Source organism: Onychomys torridus, chromosome 8 (genome assembly GCF_903995425.1).
Source record: "Onychomys torridus chromosome 8, mOncTor1.1, whole genome shotgun sequence".
In the NCBI taxonomy this organism is placed as follows: domain Eukaryota; kingdom Metazoa; phylum Chordata; class Mammalia; order Rodentia; family Cricetidae; genus Onychomys; species Onychomys torridus.
Window position 1 is genome coordinate 3,779,861 of NC_050450.1, and position 26,620 is coordinate 3,806,480.

Consider the following 26,620-nt stretch of genomic DNA (forward strand, 5'->3'; position numbering starts at 1 on the left):
GAGAACAACAACAAAAAATTAAGAGTGTTAATGTACACAGAATAGATACATTTACTCCAGATACACAAATATATAGAATAGATACATTTACTGCAGATACATAAATACACAGAATAGATACATTCATTGCAGACACAAACATATACAACTTCCTATTAGGCTATGGGTATAAAGTGTCAAAGGCACTGCTCTAAATCACAGGAACCGTCTGCTCTGAAACCAAATGGAAAAGCATTGTATATTCCATTTCTATAGTTATACTGCTGCATAAAAACCTACTGCCATGACAAACTAAAGGAAGATAATTTAAAAACCTGGAATATGTAGTTTTTCCTCTTGTTTTGGTTGTATAGTAAACAGATCACTAAAATACTCTTAAGAAAAAAGTAAATACACGTATAAGAAAGAGTCACTCGGGAAAGTGCAGGCAGGTGCAAGAAGAAAAGCATCTATGCATTCCACATACGGCTTCCTTATTTAATCCACACAACCCAGTAGATTAGATCCTATGGCAATGAATGGTGCCATAATTGTGTACTGTCTGTGTAGACGAATTTCTAAATGGTCTTATTACATAAAAAACACGGAACCAACTATAGAGGTGAAAGCATAGAAAGATCAGAGAAACAGGGAAAGCCACCAGCCAACCTTACCTCACCAACTCTACAGCTTCCAAATGCAAGTTACTTCCTGTCCACCCACACCTTTATTGCTTTGATGTTCTGCCTTCTCACTGGCTCTTTCAGCCCAACTACCTCACTTCCTCTTCCTATATAGCTCTGTCACTTTCTGTCTGTCTGTACAGACCTTCAGACCTCTATGGTTGGTATTAGGATTAAAGGCGTGTGTCACCACGCTTGGCTCTGTTCCCCAGTGTGGCCTTGAACACAAAGAGATCCCGTCTGCTAAGTGATAGGATGAAGGGCATGAGCTACTGCTGTCTGAACTTTTTGTTTACTTAAAATGGCTGCTCTTTCCTCTGATCTCCAGGAAAACTTTATTTATTAAAGCACAAATAAAATATCACCACATTTCAGCACAAATATTTCCCCTTTTTGTCTAATAAAATATAATTTTAAAAGTTATAAGAAAAACTATATACAGTAAGTACAATAACTATATACAATATATACAAGCAATAAATACATCAACAATGTCTAGTCCATTTGCATTTGACAAATTCAGAGAAAATAATTTATTATCTACCCTATTTTGGTGAGTCCAAAATGTACCTAATTCACTTTCTATCCTAACTTACATTACCAACAGAAAACTATCTTATGATGTCTTTCAAACTTATACACTTAACACCTCTCAGTGAGTTTCTTTTCCAAATTTCTTAACAAGAAAAATTGTTACTACAACTATCAAATCTTCAACTCACTCAGAGACTCAAGAAGGAAATAATATTACCTAGTAACACAGGAAGTGCAAACAAGCGACTTCTAAAAAATGAGTTATGATAGAAACAGCCAGCTGCCTGGACAGTCACCTGAGGTTTCTCTGCAACTTTGAGGCATCATCTTCAGCCTACAGGCTTAGCATATCTGACAGACTCATTTGTGAAGCAGGATGTACACAAGGCCTATAGCTTGATCCCACATTCAGTGCAAGTATCAAATGTACCAGATAAACTTGAATTCCTCCATTGTCCTGTCATGATTCGGGATTTTAAATTCTGGAAATTGCTGGTGTTTTTGGAATTCAGCTGCCCAGTCTTCTTGGCTTATGGGTGGTTTCCTCTCCTTTATTAAATGCTGGTCTACCATTGAGAGGTTAGACTCCATCAGCCTAGTTATTCCTTCAAGAATAACTGTTTCAGCTACTGTTCCACTGCATACCAGAAGCCTATTCAGTTGCCTTCAAAGAAAGGGTCACTGTACCTTTTCCAGATTGCAAAGCCACTTGATGGTGCCATATTGTCCTGGCCTCAGAGGACGCCTGTTGCCAAAGATGCAATCACACTTGTCTTGGCGAGAATCGGTAGTCCTTTGTTTTGTGTCCTGTTTGTCCATTTTGGATAGCATACTGTCAACAGTTGATGCATGGACACTTTGTTGCCCAGTGGCTAACTACTGCCACAATAAAAGTTAACTCCATATGCATTTTCTTCAATACCCATATTTTCTCTGAAGTAGATTGGTGCTGCCAAAAGCCGACATATCTCATAGTCATAAAAAAGAAAAAAATCTATGTTTTTAAACATTTTAAATGTCATATTCTATAAATCTCTGAAGGGTTTGAAGATGACCTGCCTATCTAAAATATATGTGCTCAACCTTGAAAACACACCTAATATGACTACAAGTTTGATTGTAATGTCTAACTACTAACTTTCATTTCTTTATATGGTAATAGTTGGTAATAATAACTTTCAAGGATAAGCAAATTGCATTACATTGTTAAATGAACTGTATAAGTACAATGTCCTGAATAAGATTAAAATATATATATCGCATTTTCTACAATATCAATCTCAATATATATAATTTGTATTATAAAGAGGCAGAATCCAATTAGCTCTCTTTATAAGTTGAATTATATCATTCTTGGGATATTTGCTGTTAATCTCTCCCAAATAATTACTGGAAGCTCTTTGCCAAGGTTCACTTTCTGCCCATAATTTGGCAATTTCATCCTTAGTTAAAGGTACTGCAATTTCTGCTGGGTCTTAATTTTCCTTTTAAAATCAAGTCAGAGATCTTTTCCACATAAGTTTTTAATTTTTCACTCTGTTTACTTGGTAGAAATATCTACTCCAATGTAATACCTTCCCTCTGCATGTAGAAGAATACTTAGAGGGTGAAATAACCAAAATGCAATCCAGCTTTGGATCCACACGATCCACGTGTCCCTACTGCACTCTCTTTTCCACCAAGGCCAATTCTCTCTCACCTTCAGCTGATAATTCTCTTGTAATATTTAAATCCTTGTCACCTTCTAAGGTTTTGAACAAATTGCTCCATTCCTCATTTTTTTTTTTACCCCAGCAAGTTCGTAGATAGGAAATGTTTCAGAATAATCTTTGAAAGCCATTAAGAGTCTGTAATCAATCTCTCCTAATTTTTACCTTTTGGGGTCTAATTTTTTATAGCTCTATTTTATATCGTAAATAATTAATAGAATCTCCTCTTTGTATCTTTTCAGGAGCAATTTGTAATCCCCAGCAAGGCAATATTTTCTTTACTTCTTCAAACTTTCTAAAGTATCTGCATTTGAATCAGCTAGTAAAATATCATCCATGTAATAATAAATTATAGATTTAGAAAATTGTTTATGTATTACTTCTAACCACTGTTGTACAAAATATTGGCACAGGGTTGGGCTAGTCAACATTCCCTGTGGGAGGACCCTCCATTGCTATCTCTGGACTGGTTGAGAATTTTCATAAGTAGGCACCATGAAGGCAAATCTTTCTCTGTCTTTTTCTTGTAGGGGTATTGAAAAGAAACAGTCTTTTAAATCGATAACTATGAGAGGCCATCCTTTAGGTAACAGAGTAGGCAAAGGACTTCCAGATTGTAGAGAGCCCATTGATTGAATTACTTTGTTAATTGCTCTTAGGTCTGTTACCATTCTCCATTTACCAGATTTCTTTTTAATAACAAATACAGGAGAATTCCAAGGGCTGGTTGCTTCTTCAATATACTTAACATTTAACTGCTCTTGTACCAGCTCTTCCAAGGCCTGCAGTTTCTCTGTTGTTAAAAGCCATTGCTGAACCCATATAGGCTTGTCTGTTAACCATTTTAAAGGTAGAGCTGTAGGTGTCTTTGAAAGACCAGTAGTTGTTGTGCCCTGTTCTTGTATGAGCTGGATGGCTGGTGACTGCTCTTTATAATAATACCTTCTAATATTTCTTTCAGAAACATGTGTTAGTTTATGGTTTGTTTCTGAGGTGGAGGAATGTTAATCTGGATATTCCACTGCTGTAATAAATCACAGCCCCATAAATTCATAGCTATATTAGCTACTGGCTTTAATTTTCCTCTCTGTCCTTCTGGACATATACATTCAAGCTATCTTGTGCTCTGTTTCACTTGAGATAATGTTCCAAGCCCAAACAGCTTAACATTCACCAGTTTGGATGCCAAAATTCTGGTGCAATTATTGTAACATTCGCACCTGTGTTTTTTAAACCTTCCAAGAGAATGTCATTTATTTGTATTTTTAATTTTGGTCTTTGTTCATTTATAGAAGTTTGCCAAAAAATTTGCTTTATGGTTTCTCCTGAATTTCCTGTTCTCTCCTCTTCAGCTGTTCTATCACCCCAAGCAGCCTAGTTTATTCCAATAGGCATTTGGTTATTTAATTACTCTGAGAATGGGTTTCTTCTATAATGGTAGAAAAGGTCTGAACTGAATTTCCCATGAGTGCCTGCATGAGGCCCCCTCTGGGAGTTTCCCAATGGCAGAGACAAAAGATTACCTTGTCTGTCCCTTGTTGATCTACATTCATACATGTTGGTCCAATGATTACCCTTACCACACCTTCTGTATAATATAGAAGGGAGGGGCATTCTGATGTCATTGTTCCTTGAATAAACATTCTTTCTAGGAATGCCCTGTTTACACTTCCTTTTCAAATGACCTTGTTTCCCCACAACTAAAACATCTGACATTATTTTTCCTCAAAGTTTTTGATATTACCTCTCCTATCCACATATTATGATCATGAGACTGAATATTAATTGTGTCCCTGATCCAATCCTCCAAGGGTGCTGATCTTGCCTTTAACAGCCTGATTATTCTTTTGCTTGCTGCATTCACATTCTCAAAAGCCAAAGATCCAATTATAGTCTGTCTAGCTTCTGAATTTGGTATCATTCTATTTACTGCTGAAGACAGCCTTTGTAAGAAATCTGTGAAGGATTTTTTTGGGGCCTTGTATAACTTTCATAAATGATTCAATTTTCTTCCCTGCTTCCTCAATTCTGTCCCATGTATTCATGGCTGCCATGTGGCATAGAATTAAGGTTTGGTTATCATATAAACATTGTCTTTGTATTTCAGCATATTGGCCTTCTCCAAGAAGCTGATCCTGGGAATTTTCCATACCTGTAGTCCTACAGTGTAGCTCTATTGTTTTAGCTTCCTCTTAAAACTAAGTTCTCCACTGTAATTGTGCCCTGGCCTCTAGGACAGCTGTAATTAATTCTTTCCAATCCTGAGGGATAATTCTATTACAAGTTGACCACAAGTTTAACATCTGCTTTACAAACAGAAAATGCATGTCATATGATACTATAGCCTCTTTAAGTCTCCTTAAAGCTAACATTTCCACTGGAGTCCAATTAGCTTGTACAGGCCCTAGAGCAGGTAGTTCCTGTAAAGTTACCAAATAGATTAAGTTTGGTTGTTTGAAAACAGGCTGTCTCTCTATAGCCATATAATTCAATCCTGAAATAATTTCACCTTTAAATTCTGTCTGGGTCTGAATTTCTCTATGATTCATTTTAACAGGTTTTTAAAAAAGCTTTTATCTTGGTATTTAAATGGACCAACCTTTTTAATGCTAAAATAAAAATGATTAAACAAATACTCATAATCGATGTTAGGTTCATTCCATCAACATTAATTATCCTCTCATTTAACTGCCTAATGTGTTATCAAACAGAGACCAAATTCTTTCCATGGTAAAAATGTTTCCCCTTTCTTTAAATGTGAGAAATAATTCTCTTTTAACTAATTTCACCCTTTAAGATATCTTAATTGACTTACCAAGTCTGTTGACTGTGTAGAACAGTAGAAGTCCGAGAGAATTTCAAAGCAGCTGCCTAGTGTGGTGGCAGTCTGAGATGGGAATCCAGAGAGAGAGAGAGAAAGAGAGAGAGAGAGAGAGAGAGAGAGAGAACGAACCACCCACCAGGAGAAAGAAAGCCAAAAAGACTCTGGCCACATGTTCCAGCCTGAGCCATGCAACCAGCCTGAGCCGGGGGCCCTGTGAGGCCACAAGTGGTTTTTTAATTAATTCTTGCCATGTGGGTACCAATTGTAGATGACTTTCTAAATGGTCTTATTAAATAAGAAGCACAGAGCCAAATATAGGGGTGAAAGCCTTAAGGAGATCAGAGAAACAGGGAAAGCCACCAGCCAACCTTACCTCACCAACTCTGCAGCTTCCAAATGTGAGTTACTTCTGTCTACCCACACCTTTATTGCCTTCTGTCTTCTCACTGGCTCTCTCAGCCCAACTACCTCACTTCCTTTTCCTATATAGCTCTGTCACTTTCTGTCTGTCTGTACAGACCTTCAGACCTCTATGGTTGGTATCAGGATTAAAGGCGTGTGTCACCACGCTTGGCTCTGTTCCCCAGTGTGGCCTTGAACTCACAGAGATCTTGTCTGCTAAGTGACAGCATTAAGGGTGTGTGCTACTGCTGCCTGAATTCTTAGTTTACTTAAAATGGCTGCTATCTCCTCTGCTCTCCAGGCAAACTTTATTTATTAAAGCACAAATAAAGTATCACCACAATTCAGCACAAATAAAATATCATTACATGTCTGACATTGAGGACTGAGGAGTATAGTCATCAGCACATGTTGATCTGTTGTTCTGACGTGAACCATATAGACTCTATGTTAAGGATTACTGGCAATCAGAAGATAGAATCTAGAACATTTGCTAGTTGCTAAGCCCTCTTCCCAGAGATTACATCTAATGTAATAGCATGAAAACTGCTACTGACATAAACTAGGATCCAGGGAAAAAGATTGATTAGCAGTTAGTCATAAGTTTCTAGAAAGGACAGTGTGTGTGTGTGTGTGTGTGTGTGTGTGTGTGTGTGTGTGTGTGTGTGTGTGTGTGCTGGCATATACTCTTGCCCTGAGGGTCTGTGACTAGCCACCCTCTATCTCTTGGGTCCATATACCACTGACAGGCTTCCTTAACCTGCAGGTCAGCCTAAAATATTTGCCTCTCCACTGCCTCCTGGTGGCAGCCGGATTCACAGGGTTGAAGATCAAATACTGCCTTCTAGTGTCAACAGAAACCTCCAACTTTTCATTCCAGAGCGGAGGACAGAGCCCAGACACAAGGATGTGCTTGCCCTTCATGCTTCCAAAGCTTGTCTTCATGAAAACAGATTTCATTTCTAGACAATCCTCTAAATCAGAAGCATCCCTTTAAAAAAGTGGTAAAATACTTTGCACATAGGAGTTTAAAGAAACTAAAAGAACCATGAAAGCAGAAAGTTGCTTTATCTATCAGTAGACTCAAGGCTATTGTGGTGAACATTTCTGAGGAGGGATAAGTGGGTATGCGAATTAACACATGAGCTGTGCAGTAGAGGAACCAGGTCATGCTCAGGGTCCCTGATAATATTCATACTACTTCATGTGTCTCTGAGGTCACTGTCCAAAACATTTCAGAACTTTCCTTTCATGCTATCTTAGCATAAAGCATCTCCTAGCTTTAGATAAAGATCCAGAAAATACTTAATAAAATCTTTAATCTGTGTTTTAAAATGTGTTTGTGGTTTTGTGCATTCACATGGTGTGCAGGTGAACATGCTTGTGTGCATGCTCAAGGGCCTTGCTCTATCACTCTCTACGTTATTTCCTTGAGACAGAGTTTCTCACTAAAAATGAAGCTAGCTGGCAGTCAGGAAACTACAGTGGCCCACCACGCCCAGGTTTTATGTGGGTGCTAGGGATTCTAACTCAGGTCCTTACACTTGCACAATAGGAACTCTTACTGACTGAGTTACCTCCATAGCATCCATTTTAAAGTCATTCAAATTTCTAATAATCCTTGTCAATAAATTTCAAGTTAACTATAGTATCTTTATTTTTTGAGAACTTCATATGTGAGTACTGTATTTACATGATTTCCCCTCCCTTCCCTCCCTCCAACTCTTCCCACTTCCCCACACCCTTGCTCAAATCCATGGCCTCCTGTCTTTAATTATTGTTGTGACATATATACATATAAACTTATAAACACAACTTCCTGAGTTCATTTAGTATCGCTCATATGTGTATGTGTTTAGATCTGCTCACTTGGAATTGAATTTCCTATCAGGGGTTCATCCCTGGAGAAGACTGACTGTCACTCTCAACAAGTCATTAGTTGCCCACAGGTCTTCATCTAGGGATCGGGGCCTTGTGAGGTTTTTCCCAATACATATATTGGCATATCAACTGGTATTGCCATTTACGGGTGTTATTTAGGCAACCAAATCATTGAGATTTCATGAGTGCAGCTTCCTCACTATAAAACTAGTACTCAGGGAGGAGGCTTTCAAGTCACTTCCCACTCAATTCTTCCAAGTCTTCTGTCTAAAATGGGTGATGTCTTCAACAAAAAGGTCTTACCTTCAATTTCTAGAAAGGCAACCAAGGGCCTCTTGCACTCACCTGAACTCAAAAGGAGGTCTCTGATGCCTGGTACTGGGATTTTCTTTCTAGTCTATGGCTATGGGGTTATATATCATAACTTCATATACATAAATACATGTATATATAATTGTAAGTAAATATAATTCCCTATAGCTTTTTCAAATATCATTAGGGTTGTTTATCCCTCTTCCCTTCCTCTTACACTACATTGCTCTCCACCCTCTCCTCCCCTGGTAAACCTCTCCATCCCTCTCCTCCCCTGGTAAACCTCTCCACCCTCCTCCCCTGGTAAACCTCTCCACCCCTCCTCCCCTGGTAAACCTCTCCATCCCCTCCTCCCCTGGTAAACCTCTCCATCCCCTCCTCCCCTGGTAAACCTCTCCATCCCCTCCTCCCCTGGTAAACCTCTCCATCCCCCCTCCCCTGGTAAACCTCTCATCCTCTCCTCCCCTGGGTAAACCTCTCCACCCCTCTCCCCATGGTAAACCTCTCCATCCCTCCTCCCCTGGTAACCTCTTCCATCCCTCCTCCCTGGTAACCTCTCCATCCCTCCTCCCCTGGTAAACCTCTTCCATCCTCGTCCTCCCTGGTAAACCTCTCCTACCCCCTCCTCCCTGGTAAACCTCTCATCCCCCTTCCTCCCTGGTAAACCTCTCGCATCCCCTTCCTCCCCTGGTAAACCTCTCCACGCCTTCGCTTCCGCTGGTAAACCTCTCCATCCCCTCCTCCCCTGGTAAACCTCTCCACCCCTCCTCCCCTGGAAACCTCCTTCACCCCTCCCCTCCCCCTGGTAAACCTCTCCACCCCTCCTCCCCTGGTAAACCTCTCCATCCTCTCCTCCCCTGGTAAACCTCTCCCCCCCTCCCCCCCTGGTAAACCCATCCATCACCCTCCTCCCCTGGTAAACCTCTCCATCCCCTCCTCCCCTGGTAAACCTCTCCATCCTCTCCTCCCCTGGTAAACCTCTCCACCCCTCCTCCCCTGGTAAACCTCTCCACCCCTCCTCCCCTGGTAAACCTCTCCATCCTCTCCTCCCCTGGTAAACCTCTCCATCCCCCCTCCCCTGGTAAACCTCTCCACCCTCCTCTTCTATTTCATAGCACCTCTGCCCTGCTCTAGCTCTTTCTAGAGTGCCTTCTCTCCCTGCCCCACAGTCCCTTTTTTCTTTCCTGGTATCTGTAGCTACTCTAGGTGATATACACATATCTAAAAGTTTGGAGTTAGGATCCAAATAAGAGTGAACATGGGCTGTGTGTCTTTTTAGGTTAGCATCATCCCATTCAGTAAAACATTTCCTGGTTCTATATATTTCCCTGAACATTTTTATTTCATTTTCATGTTCAGCCAAATGCTATTCTATAGTTTCTTTCATCTTGCTCTTAGCTTCCACTTATACTCAAAAGGAAAGAACTCTCTGAGTGTTCCCTTCTAGTTAGACAAAAGGGAGGCAAAAAAACTTATATATAATAACTCACTTGAAGTTGTTTCTTCTCCCAAGGATAAGAAATACTGCAATAGTTTGTATTTTTTAACTGACTGACCTATTGGAAGGCAAAAAAGTTGGAAAAAAAACAAAAAAACAGATAACAACTTTCTGTTTATTGAACATCAACTCTGCTAGACACTGAGGGAAGCTGGGTTTTGTTTGGTTTTGCTTTTCTTAAACATACAGGTTATCTTGTTGCAGAGCACTGATAACTAATGATAATATGGTAGGCATCCTGCTGAAATAATGATAAGGGATTGCCACCATATTGTCATCTGAGGATAACTCCTGGAGAGCCCCTGAAGACATGAAGATAGCACAATCCACTGTTACTAAACAGGAAAGTACTGTTTGGACATGTTGGCAGCACCTTACTATAATAACCAGTTCTTACCAAAATTGGGGTGGAGCAGAAGACCAAAGTTGGACCCCAAACATTTTTGCACTTACATTGTCTAGAATTTTATCTGTTTTTAAGAAACACCTGGAAATTTAGATTAAAAAAACAAATGTTTCTGTTTTATTTTGTTTTTAGGCCTGAAACTTGTTATATAGTTCAGCCTAGCTTCAAACTCATAGAAATTGTCCTGCCTGCTTCCCAGAGTGCTGGGATTAAAGGAGTATATAACCATGTCTGGCTCGAGTTTAATTTTAAGTAAAAGAATATATTGCTCCCTCCTGAATAAAAGACAAATAAGAGAAAGCAGATGCTAGTGCACAGTAGTGTGTAAGTAGTGTAAGGGCTTGCAAACCTCAGTGAGTGTGTGACTGGGTCACAATCACACAACTGAGACAAAATGAGAGCTAGCTGCTTGAAAAAACGGAGATGTTAGTATTCTTAAGAGTGGGTGGCTGTATTCAAAGACAAGACTTTTTCTTATTTTCATATCAAAATTTGTGTTAATGCAAAATAACTTTATGTTACTAAATGTAAAGATGACTCTACACATTACAGGCATTTGTCGTTTAGAATGGACACACAGACAAAGATACAGTAATATTAGAATAAAGAATTTTTTAAAGTAGAAAAGAACAGTAACTTTACTTTCATTATACAATGGGTTAAGAGATCTTGAAGCATCTGTAGTTGATGTCACCCGAGGGTACAACTTGGCGTAAGCATTCATGGCTTCTAAGGAGTCACACTTTGCTACCACAATTCCTTAATACTTCACTGTTAACTTGGTATAAATTATTGATGTGCAGAAACCAAAATAAATCCACAATTTAGAAGGTTACAGTTAAAACTTTACAAAGATGAAAGTAATAATTACAAAGTATAGTTTATAACCCGTGAATACACATCCACTTTTTAAAATACACAGTGCTCTTAAATTCCTTTCAGGAAGTTTCCTTTATTGTTCTATAGAATCTGTCCATGCTCTGTAAAAATGCAGACTCATAATCCACTTCTGCTAAAAATCTCAACAGATAAAAATTACCTGGTAAAAACTATTAGAAGAAACAGAGACATACTGTGGCATTTCTTCCCCACTTGTAAAAGTCTAAAACTAAAGAAACCATTTGAAAAGTCTGTTATAATACCTGAACTCTTATGAATCATAAAGAGACATGAAACCCTTTTAAAAAGAGAGACAAATCAGTAAACTTCATATTTATGTAAGTTATTTTCTTGTTATGCATTTATGAAAGAAAATCTCAATATGTATCTCAATCAGTTTTACCTCTAACTCATAATCCTCCTATCTCAGGTTTCTAAGAGTTGAGGTTAACAGGCATGCTTCATCATAATGGATAGCCATTTTAACTACTTAGAGCTAAAGCTACTGACATGCTCCATCACAATGAACAGCCATCTTAATTAATTGAATATTTGTAGGTTTTCCTACATGCATTTGATTCAAAAATACCTTCCCCAAATTATTCTTTTTCTATTTGGATATTATATTAACAAAACATACAAATATTAATATCTTGAATATGATGAATAACTTATAAACCAGACACAGGAACAAATAACACATACTAGTGAATGCATTCAATTCTTATGTAGAATGAATATAATCTTACATAAAAAACACAATAATAATGATAATGTTAAAATTCGATAGTGATTCTATTAGGAAAAATCAGTCATTTTCTTTACCTTAGCTATTAGCATTTTCAAATACCATTATTAATATATCAGAAGAAAGAGCTAACATACAAGACTTTGCAATATATTCTAATCTTGGACAGTGTAATGAGTAATCTAATAACGGTATCTAAAACTAGCAAAACAGACAAGTCTCTGGGCCCACTTGTGAGCAATTACCTACTTTAGATTAAATAGACCTTATGAGGCTTCCTTTTTAGTTTGTTTGGGTTTTGGGGTTTGTTTTGTTTTGTTTTGTTTTGTTTTGTTTTTTAAGACAGGGTTTCTCTGTGTAGTTTTGGTGCCTGTCCTGGATCTCGCTCTGTAGACCAGGCTGGCCTCAAACTCACAGAGATCCGCCGGGCTCTACCCCCCCAGTGCTGGGATTAAAGGTGTGTGCCACTACTGCCCGGCTGAGGCACTGTCTTAATGTGAGCTGTTTTAATAATATAATACAATATATTAACATGTAGGGGAAAACCCTCTACATGTGAGCTGTATTTGGGGGGCAGGGTGGGAAGAGATAGCTCACATATAGGGAAGACTCTTTGCCTTCTTGCCTTCCTGTCTCGTTGGTGAGTTCATCTACCCTGACCTTGAGTTTATCCATGCTCTTGCTGGCTCTGCTACAGCTGCTGCAGTTGATTCTGGAACCAAACTTCTTGGGCCATTCATTGTCTCAGTCACTGTTCTATTGCTGTGAAGAGACACCGTGACCAAGGCATTCTTATAAAAGAAAGCATTTAATTGGGAGCTTGCCAACAGTTTGAGAGGGTCTTAGTTCATGATCGTCATGGCAAAAAGCACACAGGGATGGTGCTGGAGCAACAGCTGAGAGCTTTACATTATGATCTGCAGGCAGCAAGCAGAGAGAGAGAGATTGGACCTGATGAGGTCTTTTGAAACTACAAATCCCACCCCCAGTGACACACTTCCTCTAACAAGGCCACACATCCTAATTCTTTTAATACTTCTCAAATAGTCCTACTCCCTAATGACTAAGCATTCAAATATATGAGCATATGGGGCCATTCTCATTCAAAGTGCTACAGCAATCCAAAGTGGACTGAAGAACAGTAGCCCTCCAGTATTCCTCCAAGCTGTCAGCATCAGACTGGGACTCCTGAGATATGGTTCATGGACCATATCAAACACCAGGTTCTCAGCCTCTTCAATATAAACACAGTCAATATTAGGCAATCCAGCCAGTATCATGCAAGACAACTGAATAAATCTCCTTTAATATACATTCTATTCTATTCTTTAATATACATTCATTCTCTTCTTCTAGAAAACCCCAAGGACTACAGACTAGCATCACAGAAGTGGTTCTAGAGAAACAGAATTGTTAGGATGAATTTCTCTAGTGGGATTAGTGGTTTCTGGAGCTAGCTCTTCACCTCAGTGAAGTGTGCAGTGACTAAAGACACTGAAGACCCATGGTGTCAACTATTTAAAGAGCCAAGCAAGATCAATTTATTTGATAACTCCTGACTCACTCTTTGTGGGGATCAAGGAATTTAGTGATGCTATATATAAAGTTTTGAACATTTTGTGAGAAATACGATACCAATTGGTTGTCAACTTGAGTACATCTGAAATTAATTAAAGCAAAAGCAGTTGGGCACAACTGTGAGGGATTTTTCTTGATTAGATTACTTGAGGAAATCCCAAAGCACAGCCACACCTTCTGGGGTAGCTTCTGTAAAGGACATGGGAAGAGAAAGCTTTTGCTTTGTGCCTTCTTGCTCTCACTCTCACTGTCAAAGTCATCCCTTTGCTGACATTAGCGCCTACTTCTTTGGGATCCTGACATATACTGAAAATCAGCAGAGACATCCAGCCCATATACTAGGTAACTATTGGATTCTTGGACTTTCTGTCAGGAAACAAACATTATTGGACTGCCCAGACCATAGCCTGTAATAAATCTTATATAGATATAGATTAGTAGATACATACAGACAGACAAATACACACACACACACACACACACACACACACACACACACACACACACGAGGGGGGGGGGAGAGAGGGAGAGGGAGAGAGAGAGATTCATTCTATCACTTCTGTTTCTCTACAAAACTGACTAATACAGGCTTTGGTGCCAGAAGTGGGGCCCTTACTTGAGCAGATTAACACATTGCTCCACTATATTGATGGAATTGTGCTGATTGAACCAAGTAAGGAGGAGGTAGCAACCACTTTGGACTCATTGATAACACATTCACAAATCAGAGGATAGGAAATAAATCCAACCAAAATTCAAGGGCTTCAGTGAAATTTTTAGGAGTTCAGTGGTATAGAGAATATAGAGATAGTCTTTCTAAGATGAAGGATATGATATTGCACTTGGCACCTCTCACACCAGACAGATGTACAACCTTTAGTGAGCCTATTTGGATTCTGGAGACAGTATATTCCCATATACCAAGGAAAGCTGGGAAAGCTGTTAGTCTGAGTAGAGCCTGGAATAGGAGAAGGCTCCTCAACAGGTCCAGGCTACTCTACCACTGGACAATATAATCCTGCAGAACTGATGATACTTGAGGTGTCAGTGGCAGACAGGGATACTGTTTGGAGATACTGGCAGGTCACCATAGGTAATCAGAGAAGAGACCTTAGGAATTTTGGAACATGGCTCTACCACCACCTGCAGCAAACTAGTTTCCATTTAAGAAGCAGTTCTTGGTTTGCTATTGAGCCTTAGTAGAAACTAAATATTAACAATGGGCCACCAAGTTACCATGTGACCTGAGTTACCCATCACAGTCTGGGTATTATTTGACCTACCAAATCGTGGAATAGGGCATGCACAACAATGATCTGTTATCAAATGGAAGTGGTATATATGTGATCAGGTCAGAGCAGGTCCTGAAGGCACAAGCAAGTTACATGAAGAAGTTGCCAAATGCCTCTTGTTTCTAGTCCCATTATAATGTCATCTGCTGCCAAGCATGCACCTGTAGCCTCATGGAGTGTGCCCTATGATCAGTTGACCGAGGAAGAGAAGACTAGGGTTTTCAGATAGTTCTACGTGTTATGCAGGCACCACCCAGAAGTGGACAGCATTACAACCCCTTTCTGTGGCAACACTGAAAGATACCAGCAAAGGGAAATCTTCACAGTGGGCAGAACTTGGGGCACTACACATGGTCATACATTTTGTTTGGAAGGAGAAATGGCCAGGTGTGTGATTGTTCATTGATTCATGAGCTGTGGCCAGTGGATTGGTTGAATGGTCAGGGACTTGGAAAAAGCATGACTGGAAAATTGGTGAAAACATTATCTACAGAAGAAGCATATAGATCAATCTCTCCATATGGGTGAAGGATGAAAGAATACTTTTGTATCATCAAATGCTCATCAAAAAGTGACTCAGATAAGGAGGAGCTCAATAATCAAGTAGAATGAATGACTCATTCTGTGGACAGCCTCTTTACCAGCCATCCCTGTAATTGCCCAAAGGCCCATGAACAAAGTGTCCATCATGGCAGAGAAGGGAGTTATGCATGGGCTCAACAACATGGACTTCCACTTACCAAGGCTGACCTGGCTACAGCTGCTGCTGAGTCCCGGACCTGCCAACAGCAGAGACCAACATTGAGCTCCCAGTATAGCACCATTCTCTGGGGTGACCAGCTAGTGATCCATTGGCAGATTGACTACATTAAACCACTTTCTTTGTGGACAGGACAATGCTTTGCCCTTACTGGAGTACACACTTATTCTGGTTATAGATTTGCCTTTCCCACACATAATGCTTCTCCCAAAATTACTATCTGTGGACTTAGAGACTGCCTTATCCATTGTCATGGTATTTCACATAACATTGCTTCTGACCAAGGAACACTTCACAATCAAACAAGGGTGACAGAGGGCCAATGTCCATGGAATCCACTGGTCTTAACATGTTCCCCAAGATCCTGAAGCAGCTGGCCTGACAGAATGATGGAATGGCCTTTTAAAGACACAGTTATAGTGACAATGAGTAATAGTCATCTGGAGGGCTGAGGCAGAGTTCTCCAAAAGTATATGGTTTAAACCCATGTCCAGCTGAAGAGATGGCTCAGAGGTTAAGAGCACTGGCTGCTCTTCCAGAGGTCCTGGGTTCAATTCCCAGCAACCACATGGTGGCTCACAACCATCTGTAATTCCATCTGGTGCCCTCTTCTGGCATGTAGGCAAAATACTATATACATAATAAAGAAATCTTTTAAAAAATTACATAAATAAAATAAAAAAGTGTTCAATATATAGTATGGTTTCTCCCATAGCCAGGATTTACATGTCCAGGAATCAAGGGGTAGAAAGGGAATAGTTCCACTCACTATCACCCTTAGTGATCCCCTAGGAAAATTTTTGCTTCCTGTTCCCACAATCTTAAGTTCTGCTAGCCTAGAAGTTTTGGTTCCAGAGGTGGTGTGATGGTTTGCATATGAATGGGCTCCATAGGCTCGTATATTTGGACGCTTAGTCATCAGGAAAGTTGCACTACATGAGAAGGATTAGGAGGTGTGGCCTTATTGGGGTAAGTGTACCACTGGGGGTGAGCTTTGAAGTTTCAAAAGCCCAAGCCAGACCCAGTGGCTCTCTTTTCTTCTGCCTATGGATCCAGATATAGATAGAACTCTCAGCTCCTTCTCCAGCAACATGTCTTTCTGCATCCTGCATGTTCCCCGCCATGATGATAATGAACTAAACCTCTGAAATTGTAAGCAAGCACCAGTGAGCTGATTTCCTTTATAAGAGTTGCCGTGGGGTTGGGGATTTAGCTCAGTGGTAGAGCACTTGCCTAGCAAGTGCACAGCCCTGGGTTTGGTCCTCAACTCTGGTTTAAAAAAACAAACAAACAAACAAACAAACAAAAGAGTTGCCACCGTGGTCATGGTATCTCTTCACAGCAACAGAAAACTGACTAAGACAGGACTCTTCCAGTATAGGTGGGCTCTGGAGCAATAGAAAAGAAAATAACAGGGTACAAGTTATCTGATAGGGGTATTTGAAAGGGGGAGCCCTTTGGAGAGGAGTAAGAAAGATAAATAGAGAAAAAGGAGGGAGGAAAGTAAAATTACAATAACTATTTACCAAGAAAAACCCTATAATACATCTAAATAACATTAGTTTTAATGAATATTTCTCATCCGGGCTAACAATTTTCTCTTTAAAGGCCAAGGGTCACCTAAGAAAAACTAGACATAAGAAGCCCTCTTTTGAGGCCAGGGCTGTCTGAGAGACTTCCAAAATCTACAGCCTATGGTTATGCCTCCAGAGGTAGAAGGTGAGTTCTTATTGCTAAAGATATCTTGCACTTCAGAAAGAAGGCACCATGCAAGCTTCCAAAGGAGGGAGGCAGGCAACAGCCCCATCCAGGTAAGACCCTGTGAACCACAGCAGTGATGAGCATGGCATGATAACCCTAAGTATGCAGTCCTTGTCCATATAAAAGCCCACTGTCCTAGAGGTAATCTGGCAACCTACTCAATCCTAAACAGTGCAATAAAGAGTAGCATTTATGTAGAACAAAGTCAAATTTCTTCAAAACATGTTTTTATACCACAAATATATAGCAAAAATAAAAGTGGGAAATCTCAATATAGGCTTTCATAAACACTAAGCTCATAAAAACTTGTTTTTAAAGAGCCATATTATGAATGCTACATTCATCTGAGGTACTTCCCTTAAGGAAGGGATGGAGTCTTCATTAAATACTTTAAGTGGCATTTATTACCCATCTAAGTGATCATAGTCCATCAAGTGTGGGTTTCCTGCTTCTCTAAGGACCTTTAAACTCCCTTCATGCCCCATGTGTACCATACTCTTTCATGTCCAGCTCATGAATGAACACACCCAAACATCTCCAGGTGGTGAATGTTACCGAAGGTCATATTCCTGTGGGACCCTACTAATTAATGATCTTTGCTCCTTTGTTTCTATTTTCTAAGCTTCTGAAGAAGATATTCCAGTACACCAAACACATAACTGACTGAAACACCATTTCAACCTTATCTGTTACACAACTTGGTAGAAAACACTTAAATTTTTATAATAATTTTTACTTTTATCTAATATAACAAGACAATCCAAGCCAGGTGCAGTGGCACACACCTTTAATCTCAGTACTCAGGAGGCTACACAGAGAAACCCTGTCTTGAAAAACCAAAAAAAGAAAAAAAATCATACATCATAGCCAGATCAAGACTGTGTCACAGCAGTCCAGACCAATCAACCACCCCATCCATCTTCAGATAAACTATCCCTCAAAGAGGGGAGGAAGAATCTTCAACGGCTTTAAAAGCACCAGACCTCAGAAAGAGACTGGATCTCCAGTCTTCCAAGCCCCTGTTTCAAAGCATTGTTTTCCGTGTGTGTCTGCGATGCTCCTGCTTCCTCACCCAAGTGCTGACCCTGTGGTGCCTGAGACTGCTCTGCTGCTAGAGACCGGCTGTGCTACAGGTTTTTCCTGCCTTTTAATTCTTTAACTGACTGAGAAAATTAACTCAATCAAGACCGCTACAGAGAAAATTAACTCGATCAAGACACTACATCATTTCAAGACCCCTAGACTGCCTCCTGTATTAAAAAAAAAAAAAAAAAAAAAAAAAAAAAAAAAAATTATATACTCCAACCTATAACAACACAAAATTTACACTCCTATTCCAAGCAGGGCAAATATCAAATCCTGTAGCTCTACCTGCAGTGTCTGGGACTTTAGTTTCAAAGAGCTCATATGTTTCACCCTTCATTCTTTCCCGGGCTGGTTCCACTCCGTCTGCAGTTTTCCTTAGCAGATTTCTCATGGCTCTGGCATCTCCAACATCTTGTTAACCCAGACTTAACTTTCACAGTTTCATGAAATGGCCTATCACTGCTTCACAGGAACTACACAGCCATGTATTGTCTGGCCTCAGTGGCTCTCTAAAACTGTGGAGGATAAATCCATGAGGCCCTTTTTTCTTGCATCTTTCATGCCTCCAAAGCCAGTTACACATAAACAACACTGTCAAATTTGGCTGCACACTAGGGATGGACTCTCACCTCCTCTGACTACGTTAGCAACAGCTTTTGTATGCAAAAGCAATTGCTTTCTGGAAGTAAGCAACCCCTTAGGTTTTCTCCTTTCACAAGTTGTAAATTTAGCTAGGAATGGGTCTTTCCCTGAAGGCACCTTCCCAACACAGGGAATCGCCAATTAGTGGCATTAACACACTCTTTTTTATCTCCAAACTGTACATTTTGTATTTGTTTTAGCCCCATTTGCTCTTCACTATAGAACTGCATAAGAGTTATCAGTAGTATGCATTTTGTGGGCTCAATTATTTATGCTATCTTGAAAGTTCCTCTGCCAAAGAAAGGAGCATATTTCTTTTTAATTCCTCCTCCTATAAGTTTTTAGGACAGGGGCAGAAAACAGCTAGATTATTTGCCAAAATACCATGTGTATGGCCTCTAGGCCAGTTGCCAATAGAAACCTTGCTCCCTCTAAGCTGGCCTCCACACTTCCATCTTTGATTTACAGTCTGGACTATAAGTTCTAAATCCAGTAAAAAGCATTTCTGAGAAGAAAACAGGATGGAGAGACAGCTGAGAAAAGTAGGCTTATTAAAAACTCTCCAGAAACAACAGCTGCTTGTTGTACCCACTTCACACAGGTGTCCACAATGCCCTCAATGGGAAAGCCTTTTTAGGGTGAAGGCCCTAAGGACTCAAGGAGCAAATGTTTACTTTAAAATTCAATCCATCAACCTTGGAAACTCATGATAATTTGGCTCTGGGCTATCACTAAAACTCTTTTATCAGTCAATCACCCTTGTAGAATTTTACCAAGGGTCAAACTCCACACTCAAGACTTTTTGTCCTGGAAACTTCAGTTTACAACAGAATGCTGTTGGCAATGCAGATACTTCATCGATAATAAGAAAATGAAAGAAATAAGCTATTTTAAATGAGAGTTACCAGGAACAACACGAAGTAGGAAAGATCTCCTCAATCACAGGACCTTCAGATACTCCACTATGGGACAGGAAAAAGAGAAAGGCCTAGAAAAAGCTGGAGTGCCCAAAATCAGGTGACAGAAGTACAAGCACAGCAGTAGGTACAATGTAGCCAGAATAAAGGCACCTGAAAACAAAACAAACAAACAAACCCTCAATCTTACACTGTGGCTATTCCTTAGAACGTACGAATCAAATTATCTTGGGCTATTTTTAACACTTTAATAATCAGCCGCTGCCCACCTTTGTGTGTGACACAGCACATTTGTGACTATCAAGTGTGGGATACTTTAGAAATATGCTAACAGGTCACCAGCTCCCACCAACCCAAGAGCTAAGAAGTCACCAGAAAACTATGTCATCTGAAGTTCCAGTTGTGAATAAGAATTCATGGAAAGAGGCTGTGTCTATGATGGCTCTTGTGACCGATTCTCACAATGAAGAAATCAATCTTGAGAGAGGATAAGTAACCAACTGACTTCTTGATATTCTTTGTGTGTTGTTTTTGTTGTTTTCATTACATATGAGACAAAGCCTCATGCTTAAGTTCGGACTGGCCAGAAACTCACTTTATTGGCTTTGAAGGTATGACCACCTTCTTGCCTCAGCCTCCCATGTGCTAGGATTACAGGTATGAGTAGCCACACTTGGCTGTCTTCTAAAACTTAGAATGTTAATTCAGGGGCTGGAGAGATGGCTCAAAGGTTAAGAGACTGGCTGCTCTTCCAGAGGACCTGGGTTCAATTCCCAGTACCCACATGGTAACTCAAAATAGTCTGTAAGTAACTACAGTTTGAGGGGATTTATTACCTTCTGGCCTCCTGAGACACCAGGATTCACACGATACATAGATAAACATGCTGGCAAAACACCCAGACATATGAAATAGTAAAATTCTATTTTTAAAAAAGCCAAACAATGGCTCTACAATCATTAAAATCCTCCTTCTATGACAAAGGTCTAGTTAGTGTTTTTCAGTCTGTTAATTCTGAATGCCTCTCAAGACATTGCCTAGAGGAGCTGTAACACAGCCCTAGGCCAGACATATTTAGGTTTGAGTCCTGGCCCACAAATCACCAGTTAATTACTCCAATCAACTTGGTGAAGCTCTTTGTGCCTCAATTTCTTCACCTATAAACATGCATCATATTCTCTTCCTAATATGATTTTTGTGGAATAAATTTTGTGCATGTGTATTTATGTGTATCACAACAAATTTCTTAATTGAAAAAAGGGCATTCAATAGATAATAGCTACTATAACAGTCGTTTGTTAATTCAATAGCTATTAAAGAATTTCTTAGTGCCAGATTTGGGGGGATATACAGATAAATAAACGGTTCCTTGTTATAATACTATGTATCAGAATTGTTAGGTCTTATTAATAAAATCAAACCTGAGGCCAGTTATTGGGGTGAATGCTGGAAGATCAGAGAAGCAGAACAAGTCACAGCTACCTCACCTTGCCCGTTCCTCAGCTGGTCTTGTTTCCTCAGACTGAAAACTTCTGTGTCCTCATTCCAATGGGTCTCTTGCTGAACTGTACTGCTCAAAAGCCTAACAGCTTAACCAGTCAAATGCTTAACCAACCAAATGCTTCTCGCTTCTGGTCTTCACGCCTTATATAATCTTTCTCTTTCTGCCCCCACTCCCTGGGATTAAAGGTGTGTGTCACCATTCCTGGCTGTTTCCAATGTGGCCTTGAACTCACAGAGATCCGCTTGTTCAGAGTGTTTACATATTGAACAAGGTGAGGTGGCCATCCAGTGTTTTAGAAAACTATATATTTCTCCTAAAGTTGCTACAGATACTGTTATGTGAAGGGAACAGCTACACCTATTCAGATAAAAGTAATTACTTCCCAGGGTTAAAAATAACAACAGAAAAGGCCTAGTTCCAGGAAGAAAGCAGCACAAAGACAATGTAACAAAACTAGAAAGGTTGCCCACAAGCTGTTTCCTTCCTTTAAAACTAATCTTTTTGACTGTCTGGGGAGGGAGGGTTCTCCTTCCATCATATGGGTACCAGGGATGGAACTAAGGTCCTAGGTTTGGCAGCAAGTGCCTAATTTACCTGCTGAGCCTTCTCTACCATCCATAGTTAACTCTATTTCTTAAAGTGCTAGAGATGAGATTTTATTTGAATTTAAAACTTAAAAAAAGAAGAAAGGATACCTAGGGCATACTGAGTGGTAGCCTGCTTACCCATGGTGCCCTGAGTTCCATCCTCAGCAAATAAACAAATAATAAATAAATAAATAAATAAATAAATAAATAAGCAAGCAAACAGAACTCCTATAAGCACAGCTGATTTACAGAAATAATTTATAGACTACACCGTGACCCTGCACTCTTGATCACCTCTTCAAAGCATTTGAAAAGAAATCAAGTGGTATAATTTCAATAATGCTGTAAGGAATCAGTCCAGTATCTGCACCGAAAAACACTGATGAACAAAATGGGATAACTAAACACCTTTTTCCAAACAAATCATTTTCACTTAATAAGAAAACATTTTCATTCAGTTTGTTGCCAAACTGGAAGAGATCTCAGGAATACTTCATCAGGAAGTGTGGAGTATCAGTGATACAGTTCCTTGTTCACGAATCTTCTCGCAGCACGACCTTATCTAACGTGAGTACACACTTAAGAGTACTTCACGATTTTCTGCCGTATACCTTCTACAGCTTTGGGACAAGGACTACTCGGCACATTTACCATCCTCAACATTTATCATATTTAAATAATCAAAGCTGAGTGCTCAATCATTACAAAATCCGCGAAAGTAAATAAAAGAACGGTGAGAAGATTTCTTTTTAAGATTCAGAATTCAGAAATGTAAACACTTATTACTGATCTCTGAGTGCCTGGCTTTTGCCCTCAGCAAAGTAAGAAGCCTCTTCTGAGAAGGAAACACCAGGGAACTAAGGTTAACTGAACGAAGGAATTTAGTGAAGGTTAAATAACAATATATAGAAACTTATAAGCTGTATAATTCCTGACAAAACTTTTGTAAAGACACATGTTTACTTTTGAAGAATTAGTTGGTCATAGTCTTGCTAAAGAAGTTTTGGGAGAAAGAACAAACTAAAGGAAGAGTGTGCGTCCTGAGGGTGACTAACCCCAGGTTCCTTTCACTTCAACAGAGAGTGCCATCTACGCTGCTGGGTGGCCGGACACTCCCCTCCCACCTACCCACGGCACGCACCCCACCCACGGCACGCACCCACCCACGCACCCACCCACGGCACGCACCCCACCCACGGCACGCACCCCACCCACGGCACGCACCCCACCCACGGCACGCACCCCACCCACGGCACGCACCCCACCCACGGCACGCACCCCACCCACGGCACGCACCCCATACACCCATACCCCCTCAGGCACGCACCCCCACGCACGGCACGCCCCCTGCCCCGCCAGCCCACCCACGGCACGCTCGCCCATCGCTCGCCCACGCACCCACAGCACGGCACGCCCCCCCAGTCCCCGCCACGGTACCTGCGGCCTGGGCCGGGCCAGCGACGCAGTCAACCCGCCGCGAGTGCGGCAAGGGCCTGCTCCAGGGCCGCGGGATCCCGGGCGGCAGGTAGGAGCCTGACTTCCGCCGGATCGCCACCCGCCTGAATGTGTAGTCGCCCTGGCTGTTCATGGTGGCCTGCGGTCACTCCCCGGAAGCCTCAGCCCACGTCCAGGCCGAGCGGCTCCCGGCACCACCGCAGCCCCCGCAGGCCTCGCTTCCCGGGCCGCTGCGCTCCTGCGGGCAGCCGCCCAGCCGCCTCCACGGCACAGCCAATTGTCGGAGCGCAGCGCGGTCCCGCCCGGGAGGCTTGGGGGACCCGCGTCGCCCATTGGCCCAGGGGTAGGCCGCGGGCACCTGCCAGGCTCACCTGGACCGCAGAAACGCCTCGCTGGCTCACCTACTGGCCACGCCCCGGGATGCCGGAAGAACAGTCTCGCGGTGTACCACACTCCAAGGGCCAAAAGTCTCTTGGCTGCACTGAGTCTGAATTCTTTTTATTTTTTGGAGCTGAGGATCGAACCCAGGGCCTTGGGCAAGCGCTCTACCACTGAGCTAAATCCCCAACCCCAGCCAAGCTGCAATTCTAACCAAGTCTGCACCTCCGCTTTTTCAGGAAGAACCAAATCATCTTGCCAGGAGCATTGTAGGAAGAATAAGGAACCACAGCTCTCAGCTTAAAGGGAATGAAATAGTTTCTCCCGGAGCCCTTCTGAGTGACCATGGCCCCAGGGAACACAGATTTAAGTTACCCCGAATTCCTTGTCCCAACGTGGAAGCAGTCTTACAGTTTCACAGAACAAATAAAATTAAGTCAAAATCAAGGGAAGTATAAAATACATTGATAGATATATCAGAGGGGCCCTTCCTTCCTTCCTTCCTTCCTTCCTTCCTTCCTTCCTTCCTTCCTCTTTCCTTCCTTTCGTTCTTTTTTTCTTTCTTTGCTATAAGCCTTGAGATACTCTCTCGTGACATTCTTAGTTTTGGAGTTGCTAGAAGTCAGTGGATCTGCTAAGTCGATAGGATCCCAAGATGTTAGTTTTGACACAGAGGTTGGCAAGAAATGGCTATTCTGGATTAAAGTTAGTCCAAGACAAGGTCATTAGCCTCTGGCCTGCAACAATCCAGTCTTTCCACAGTACTGAGATTCTAATCAGCCTGTCAGAGTAAACCAGAAGTGGAGCAAACATACATGGTTTCCAGAACAGCGCAAGACCCATTTATCATGACCACTCTTAAAAATATCGTGGTAATAAATTCAAGAGATTTGTGCAAACAAAGCAGTTTTTAGTGTGTAATTCTGCAGAAAAGGGACATAAGCGTAGAGAAGAGGCAAAAGTAGCTGGGATGGTGATCTGGCTCAAGGCAATGGCTTTTTGAAGTGCCTTAATGGCAATAAATGTTTGTCCTCTCTTACCATAGACCAGGACTTGCTCTCCTTCCAAATTCCCCATCTTATTAGTTTAGGATAGTTTATTTAGTAAGTAATTTGGGACTCCACACCATCTCCCTTCTTGGATCAGGGCTGTCACATAGCAGACTGGCTGCATTTTTCCAGCTCTCAGGGGCTGTGAGGTAAGCTGACTTCAGCCTCCAGCTAGGAGAGAGGAAAGCCTCAGAGTATCTGCTTATCCACAGCCCACGAACTGTGTAGCACACTTCATGCTGAAAATGAACCGTAACAACTCATTTCTTACAACACTTTCAGGAATTTAATGCACAAATGCACTTTAATTCTTTAATTTGTCAAGCATACACATATATATGCATATGTGCAAATATATATATATATATATATGGATAAAAAATACCAGAGAATGCAAATGTGTTCGTTTGCGGTGGTGACGACCTATAAGCTTTGTTGCTGGAGAAGCTGGAGCAGGAGGATCACTTGAATCTAGGAGGCTGAAGTCAACCTGGGCAGCATAGTGAGACCTTGAGTGTGTGTGTGCGCGCATGTGTGTGTCCTGTCTAATAAGAGACTGTGTTCCTGAACCACGGAGACAGGAAGGAAAAGAGCACATTCAAGCTCTCCAGCTCAAGCAGTCTCACGACTGCCACATTAGCTTTGGAAGCCCCCTCCCAAATTGCTTCAATTAACCCTACCCCCAGCTGGTGAAATGTAGCCCTATAGCCCAGTTCTTTTCAGCTCAACTTTTCAGTTTTCTTGGCTTCTGGTCCAATAAACATGCGCGCACACACACGTGTTGCTGAGGTTCAAACCTAGGATTTTCCATATCCTAGATAAGCATTGTACCCCCATACTATCTCCATAGCTCTCTATTGTCTCTATTGTTAATGTATCTATTCAGATCTTGTTTAAAGGGGCATTTGCTCCCTTAGGGTTTATTTTCCATTATCACAGTGCTACAGCTAATTACTGTTGTGGTGATATTGTGTCCCCCAATATATTGTGCACCCTAATGAACTTATCTTGGGTCAGAGAACAGAACAGCCACTAGACAGACATAGAAGCCAGAAAATGGTGGCACACACACATTTAATCCTATCACTTGAGAGGCAGAGATTCATCTGGATCTCTGTGATTTCAAGGCCACACTGAAAATGCTAGGCATGGTGACAAACACCTTTAAACTCAGGAAGTGAAGGCAGGAAGTAGAAAGGTATATAAGGCATAAGTACCAGGAACTAAGCTTTTTAAACTTTTAGCTTTTAGCAGCAGGTCAGCTGAGATCCATTTGGATGAGGACGCAGAGGCTTTCAGTCTGAGGAAACAGGATCAGCTGAGAAGTTGGCAAAGTGAGGTTGAATGTGGTTTGTTCTATTTTTCTGATCTTTCAGAATTCACCCCAATACCTGGCTCTGGGTTTGTTTTTATTAATAAGACCTTTTAAGATCTGTGCTACAAGGTTGACCCCACCTTGGTCTGCTAGCAGTGGTCCAGAGGGTGCCTGGACCGGTCTGTTCTGGTGTCCAGCCTAGCAAATAACCTAGCTGTCATCACAGAGCTTTTGTCCAGTGACAGATGGAGGCAGATGCAGAGATCCACGGCCAGGCACCAGGCTGAGCTCCAGGAATCCAATTGATGAGAAATAGGAGAGATACTGCAAGGTGAGGGGCATCAAGATCATGATGGGAGGATGTGCAGAGATGACCGGCCACACTAGTGGAAGCCCATGAACTGTGGACTGGTGGCTGTGGAGCCCCCATGGGACTGGAAT

The 26,620-nt window shown here is 41.3% G+C and overlaps 1 protein-coding gene across 2 annotated transcripts in view; it reads right to left on the reverse strand.

Moving 5' to 3' along the window:
* Fgd4 (FYVE, RhoGEF and PH domain containing 4) overlaps positions 1–23,901 on the reverse strand; it is a 213,395-nt gene extending 189,494 nt beyond the window's left edge. Inside the window, exon 1 of one of the 2 annotated variants that reach the window (XM_036195886.1) lies at positions 23,809–23,901. Coding sequence is in view for 1 of the 2 variants with exons in the window: in XM_036195882.1 (XP_036051775.1) it covers positions 23,420–23,570 (151 nt within the window). In the remaining variant the exon portion in view is untranslated. Of the gene's footprint in view, positions 1–23,419; positions 23,771–23,808 lie in introns of those variants that run through there. The other variant, XM_036195882.1, reaches the window with a different exon arrangement.
* Positions 23,902–26,620: the final 2,719 nt, after the last annotated feature.